This window comes from Durio zibethinus, chromosome 16, assembly GCF_047325235.1.
Source record: "Durio zibethinus cultivar Kanyao isolate XHJ-2024 chromosome 16, ASM4732523v1, whole genome shotgun sequence".
In the NCBI taxonomy this organism is placed as follows: Eukaryota; Viridiplantae; Streptophyta; class Magnoliopsida; order Malvales; family Malvaceae; genus Durio; species Durio zibethinus.
This window is the reverse complement of record NC_143177.1, coordinates 8,303,571-8,310,978: the sequence shown is the minus strand read 5'-3', so window position 1 is coordinate 8,310,978 and position 7,408 is coordinate 8,303,571. Positions and strand designations below refer to the sequence as shown.

General features: G+C 28.9%; 1 protein-coding gene across 1 annotated transcript; it reads right to left on the bottom strand.

Moving 5' to 3' along the window:
* Window positions 1-1,475: 1,475 nt before the first annotated feature.
* On the bottom strand, window positions 1,476-3,561 carry LOC111298463 (protein CURLY FLAG LEAF 1-like). Its single transcript, XM_022893175.2, has 2 exons — window positions 3,134-3,561; window positions 1,476-2,329 (listed from the first exon to the last, which is right to left on the bottom strand). The coding sequence occupies exons 1-2, from the start codon at window positions 3,380-3,382 to the stop codon at window positions 1,961-1,963; spliced, it is 618 nt and encodes a 205-aa protein (XP_022748910.2). The 5' UTR covers window positions 3,383-3,561; the 3' UTR covers window positions 1,476-1,960.
* Between the last annotated feature and the right edge of the window lie 3,847 nt (window positions 3,562-7,408).

Here is a 7,408-nt window from a genome sequence, read left to right as displayed (position 1 = left end):
AAATTCAAAAATATTATTTTAAAAAAATTAAATATTTTTAAAAAATAAATTAATATTTTAGAAATATGGAAAATTTTTAAAAATTTGAGATTTGATTTTAAAAAAATAATATATGATTTTTCAAAACAGTAAAAAAATTATGATTTTTTTTGCAATTAAACCAACATTATTAATTTTAACTTATACGAGGATGAGATTTTTATGAAAATATATTAGAGGGATTAAATTTCAAATTTTTGCGAGTATATGAACCATTTGCATAATTTAATAATTGTTTTTATCATTTCAAATTGCTACATCAGTAAATCAATATTTCATTAGCAAAGTCAATAACACATCAGTAAAATCAATAACTACATCATCAAATAAATAACTACATCTATATTTTTAAAGACAAATAATTGATGGAGTTAATGATAAAAATAAAATTATCAAATCAAAATAATATGATAATTAAATTTATTTAAATTACAGTATATAGATTAAATTTCAAAACTTTTTTAAAATATAAATACTTATGACATAATTTAACCTTCAAACTACAATCCAATTCCTCACTACTAAGGAAGTGGTATCTTTCCCCTCAATAGTTAAGAAAAGATTTTCTATTCTTTTCCTAAAAAGAAAAAGAAAAAGAAAATACTTATTTTCTATTCTATTTAATGATATAAATTGTTAAATACTACATGGACAGAGATAATGCATACTTTTCAAATTGCGCTATATCCATAGCCTCATCATGCTTTGACCTTCATTTTTTGTTTTTTTTTTTTTGTTTTGGCAAACAAGAATAAGAAAGTGATTAATTAGATTTTAAGAAAGGATCTTGCTTTTTTTTTTCTTCAACAATATGTTAGAAATAATGATTGCTTACAAGAGAGATTCTTCAATTTAGTAGTGTCCATAGGCTCACGATGGTTTGACTTTGAACAAAGAAACAAGAATAACTATCTTGTTTAGAACCCTAAATTGAGTCTAAGAATAATAATTAATGAAATGATGGGGGGAATGAAACTATAAAATGCACCTCCCTATCTTTGCATTCCCATTTGTTTGATTTTCCACAAAGAAACAAGTAGCGTTGTAGCTACCGCGCATATATGGTTTGGGTGGTGGGATCGACTTTAAAGAGAAACAAGAAGAAAAACTTCTTGTTACAATAGTAACTTATGGCAAATGATAAACATTGATGAAAATGATAATGAACTATCGTGAATTGATACCTGCATCAAAGTTGATTCAGTTGATTTGATTTAAGATGAGATTGATAAATATGTGTGGCGCATAGTTAAATAACCCAAAATGATTAGCAGAGTCAATAGATAACCAAAATTTTCCCTCTAAGTTACATTAAACTTAGAAAATATTAGTAATGGAATTCTAATAGAGACAATGAACCTGGACTTAAGCAGTTGATTGATTGCACTTTTCAAAAATAACATGATCAAAAGGAGGAGAATTGGAGGGGAAAGCAGAAAAGAATGGTTGCACATCTGTCATAAATTCCATGCAGTGATGTGCTGGGCTAATACGATTATGAAATACAGAGGCAATAGCTAGTTTGGACAGGAGTGTATTTAAAATAAAGAATGTCTAGGAAATATAAAAATCAAAATAAAGAAGAATAAAAGCAACACGTCGCAATCATCACCAATATTATTCCTTTTTTTACCATTGACCTAGCCACAGCCACGGGCAGCATACGACTCATCTCTGGCTGGGACTTAAATGGCGCCCAAAACAAACGCAAAAAACAAAGGGAGAATAAGAGAAAAGAGCAAATAATGCATTTGTCTAATATGTCACCATTCATACTCAAAATCTTTCAAGACCAAAAACAAAAAAAGAAAATAAAATAAATTGAAAAGGAAAAGCTAATTGAGAAAACTGGAAAAGAGAGAAAAAAAAAAGGGGGGGGGGGGGGGGGAGAGAGAGAGAGGAAAGAAAAGACAAATCTGGTTCATGAAGAGCTACCTTCGGATCGATCAAAGTGAAGAAGTTGACCATTACATTTGGGGCAATCTTCAACTTGCTTGGGGACCATGAAATACATAAGACAGCTCTTGCAACCAGCCACAACCAAGACATTGTCTTTGTCTTTCTCTACCCGATGGTGGTTGCTGTTGTTGTTGTTGTTGTAACGAGCTCTCTCTCTCGAAGGAGATGACTCTGACGATGACTCTTCACTGTCATACGAGCTATCAACCTCGTCTTCTTCTTCCTCTCCCCCTTCCTCTGAGTAGAAATCTCCGCTGTACTCAGCTGCTGTCCTTGGATCCTCCCTTGCTTTCATTCCGTTCCTCCAGTTTATATAGTAAATCTCTCCTGTCTGTCATATACACCCCAGAAAAAAGAAAGAAAAAACGCCGCACCGCCATCAAACAATAACACTATAACATCTATATACCAGAACAAAGTACAAAAATCTTTCACGTTTTAGAATGTGAAAACTAGCTGCATACCTATAATGTTCTACCCTAAGATATATTGCAATCACATGAATCAGGCCAACATAGAAATGAGTCTTTTACCTCTTTTTAATTTCGTTTTGCACAAAAAATTAATTAATTAATTAATTAAGACATCCCATTAACTTCCCCGAATTACAATAAATCCCTTAAGCCTTACCTCATTTTCCTTTCTGATTTAACAAAATTCATCCCTTCCAGAATAAAAAAAGAAGAAAGATAGTAATTGATTCTTTTGATCTAAAATGAATGGAATTTATCTGGGTTTCAAATGTTAAAGGTGTTTCATTTCTTTTACAATTCTAATCCCCAACAAGAAGGGATAAGCCATAAAGAAAAAGAAGGGAAAGAAATGGGAAAAGGGAAAAGCAAAGAAAGGTTATTCCTCTATTAGGATAATGGTCTTGAAACCCTAAGCTTAGCATTCGTGTGGGAGAAAGGGAGACCATCAGCGCAGCAATAAATACAAGAACAGTGAAGAAAAAGCCATTAAAGAACAAAAACCAAAAATATACAACCAAGGAAAGAACAAGATCTGCCATGGGTTTCGCATTAATTGCGTATGAAACACGAAAAGGACTAAAAACTATTGTAACCATTTCAAAAACAGATAGGAGAGAAAAAAACTACAATGAGAAAAGAAAAAAAAAAAAAAAAGAACGAACCTTTAGATCAAGGCATTGTTCCCAATGGTAAGGAAGACAGAGATGGGAGTTGAGCTCCAAGCTAGTGTCAGAAACGGCGTGTGGAAGGTTGTTATCATCTGAAGTCAAAGACCTCCGTATTATTCCTTCTTCAGCGTCACCTTCGCTGCTGTTGCTGCTGCTGCTTCTTCTTCTTTCATGGTTCAAAGAACAGTTTTGTAAAGACCTCTCTAAAGATTCTGTGATCGTTGACATGTTTGGTGCTGTCATTACTAATCGCAAAATCCCAACAAAAATAAAGAAACGAAGAAAAATTCAAACCAGGGAAAAAAGATAAAGGAAAGAGAGAGATTCGGAGAGGTGGGATTTTGAAGGGAAAAAAATGGAGACCATAAAATAAGTAAGCGGAAGAGAGGGTGTGTTTGTGTTTTGAGAGATGCCTACTAGGATTATTTTTGGGGTGGGTGGAACTAGAAACACAATGCCTCACGCTCCCCTGTAAATGCGCGTGGGAGTATAGAAAATAACCACCACTGGGCCCATATCTGTGAGCACCAGAAAACTACTGTAGGTTGCATTTTGTCTCATATCTTTGCATAGGCATTAAAAAAGTCACAGACGCAGTTGAGGCGCGTGACGCTAAATACCAGTAATGCTTTCCCCTCCCGTCTCCGCTCTGTCCACTAATTACTGAAAAAAGAGAAAAAGGTTTAGGCCTGGGAAAATCTTTGATGGGATTAAAATTTTTTGAAAAGCCAACATTTATTTTTTTAATATTTAGAAAGAAGAGATCTGGGTTTAAAAAATGATGTTACCAAAAAGAATGCTAGAACTTTGTTCAACACTTTGTGGTTTTTGAATGAGAAAAAGAAAAAAATTTTGGGTAGAATTCTTGCGTTCCTCACTCGCTCCTTGAACGCGCAATGTTCTTTTTTTTCCAACTTAGGACGGATATAATAAATGAAGAGGAGAGTTTTGGCTCAAAGCCAAAATCTCAATGTCCTGTTAAAATCTTCGTGCCCTACAATGTCTCTTTTACTGTTAAAAATATAGCTTCAGAGAAGAAACAAGCCAAAGCCAGGTTGTTTGATTTAGGATTTGTACTTTTTTTATTTTATTTATAATTATTTTTTATTATAATTTTATAATTATTTAATTATAATAAAAAATTATATAATTTTATTATAGACTTCATATAAAATAGTAATGAATTTCGTATAATTTAAATTTTAATTAATTAATTATAATATAATAATTGTAAATCATATATTCTTTTTTTTTTTTTTTTTGCTTTCAAGATTAGAATAAATTTACAGGCAAAAAGTAACGAAAATAATTACTTATAAATTTCAGCTATCTAAGTTCTCTTTTTCTCAGCATAGGCCACGGAAATAGAATTCCATGATGAGATTTCAAGCAAAGTGTAAATTTAAGATAAATTTTGAGAATTCTTATCCAAATTAAAAATATTCTCTTCGACTCATTGATAAAAAATTTGTTTTTTTTTTCTTTTACAAATAAAAATTTTGTTATGCTTATATTTGCAAGGTTTAAATAAAAAATTCATATATAATATATTTTTTATTAGTTTAATGTTTAAAAAAATAAAATTTTTATTTTGGTACTTAAATTTTTATTTCATCAACCATTTTAGTACTCCAATTTAATATGTTAGTCAATTTACTTATATAATATTAATACCTAATAAAATCATAACACATGATATAAATATTTAGTTATTTACATATTATTTATTTTTTATGTTAATATTTAAATAAAAAATTTTTAAAAATATATTTTGTAATTCAAGATTAAACAAAAAAAAGAAAATTAGGGAGAAAATAATTTTATTGATGTGGCGATAATTAACGTGACAATAATTTGATATTTATGATATATGATATGATTTTATTATATATTACACCATATTATCATTTAATTGGTAATAATAAAATAAAATATTTAAATATTTAATAAAATAAAAATAAAAATAATATAAAAATTTTATTTTTTAAATATTAAACTAACAAAAAAACATATAGTACAAATAACATTTTACATATTCATCCTACTTGTAACATTGAACTCAAGTCCAACAGTTTTAAAAGCATGTCAAAGTCAAAGGGCCAATTTGCAAAAGCTGGCCATTGTACATGGCGTCGAGTGGATAGGATCAGGGATGACATTGGGTCGGATCGGGATAAGTTTTTGTTCATTTCAAATTCGATTCAATTTTATACTCGTTAAATTTAAATTCGATTCGATTCAACCCAAAATTTTTTATTTTTTAAATATTCGAACCCAAACTGATTCGATATTGTATAAATTGTATCTGACCTGAAATTAATAAAATATTTTTTAAAAAATATAAATATTTAAATATATAATTATATAAATATATATAAATAAAAAATCAATTTAAAAATTATTTTTATATAATATCGGGTTAGATCGAATCGAATTTGTCTAAAATTCGAACTCGACCCGACCGACCCGAAACCTGATTTAAAAAAAAATCGACCTTATAAGATCGGATCGGATCAAAACCCGTCGAAGGCGAGTTAGGTTACCCACCCTAATTAAGATTAAAGCATAATAATAATAATAATAATAATAATAATAATAATAATAATAATTTCCCATCATTTGATGTCAACTCTGAGAAGTTTTGCTAGTATTGCACAACTAAAGGTGAAACACTAAAAAGCTATTATTTATATCGTCTTTAATCTATAATATATTATTAAAATCAATATAATTAATACTATATTAAATAGTATTTTAATTTTTTTTAAAAATATGATATATCAATACCAGTATTTTGATATATTATTTTTAAATTTTTTTATTTAATACAAATATATTTATAAACATATATGAACTTATATATTATAATTCTATTAATAATCTATAAAATAAATATGTAATATCTTCAAAAATCAAATAAATAAATTTAAAAATATAACAAATAATATCATAAATTTTTCGTAATATTTTTAAACACTTAATTTGATTATATGATATTTTAATAAGTATTTTTTTCATGTAAATATTAAGACAAAAAACAAAGAGATGAAAAAAATTAACCAAGATTTAATGATTGTTAAACTTTATAAAAAGAGTATAATTGCTTTCTTGAAAGATATTAGCTTTTTAGGTGAGATAGTGATCCAAAAGGGGAGTAAATTGGATTTCTCCAAGTTCTTTCCAAATAATGATTTCAAAATAATTGAATGGAAATTAAAATCAATATCAAAATTTGATGCAAATAATAATGAATTGATGTATCTAGAAGTATATATAATCAACAATGAAAATAAAAATATAACAATAGGGAAATCAAATACAAAGATTTATAAAGGTTTGGTTCTTCCTTACAAAGTACTTACGTCCTCTCTTCTTGGTTGTTTACATTAAGATTTCAATCCACTAATCTTGAATTGAAAATACAAACCTATCTTTTTCTCTCTAAGGCCTAAGATAAAAACCTCTACCCTTTATAATATTTTACTCAATCTCACTATAAAGTTCTCAAGAGAATACCTTATCTCTTGTTCTCTTCCACCCTTATACATCAAAGGTAATTTTGCAAACAATAGATCAACCTTTCTAAGACTCAGTGTTTGCTAAGTTTAAGTACAAGAAAATGATGAATAAACAACAAATATGATTTGGATACAATAAATACAAAGATATTGACTTTAAAGCTCTAAAACTCTTGATTTCTTTGAGAGAATAAAAATATAGCTTGTTGATTTTTGCTCTTTTGATTCATCAATCATTTTGGTGTGTTTGAGTGCCCAATTTATAAAAGAATTGAAGAAATGGTCATTGGAAATGCTTGGAAGAAGAAAATAGTCAATGAAACATGATAAACTAGTCATTGGAATTGCTTCAGGGCATACTTGATCGATCCCTTCCATGAGGGGATCGATTGGTTCAAGTTTTGGAACCAATTTGCCTTTGAAATCATGACTTGATCGATCCCTTCCTTGAGGGGATCAATTGGTTCAAAGGGGTGATCGATTCCTTCCATAGGGTGATCAATCCCTTGTTCAACCTGGAGCATAAAAATCTGTTTTGGATAAAAAATCAATCGATCCCTTCCCTGAGGGGATTGATCTTATCCAAGCTAGGTGGTTGTCTCTTGTTTTACACTTTACTTACTAATTTGATCATATATTGAGTTATAAAAACTCAAATCACAAATCATTTGAAGATTTAGAAACTAAACTTTAAGGACTTTCTATCCATATTAAGTTCATCACCTAATTCATTGTATATGAATTATAGTGA

Bases quoted from the DNA above. Each gene is read 5' to 3' on its own strand.
- LOC111298463 (XM_022893175.2), bottom strand. From the start codon at position 3,382: ATGACAGCACCAAACATGTCAACGATCACAGAATCTTTAGAGAGGTCT. The intron at 2,330-3,133 runs GTTCGTTCTTTT...TGTATATGACAG, and splicing joins AACAATGCCTTGATCTAAAG to ACAGGAGAGATTTACTATAT.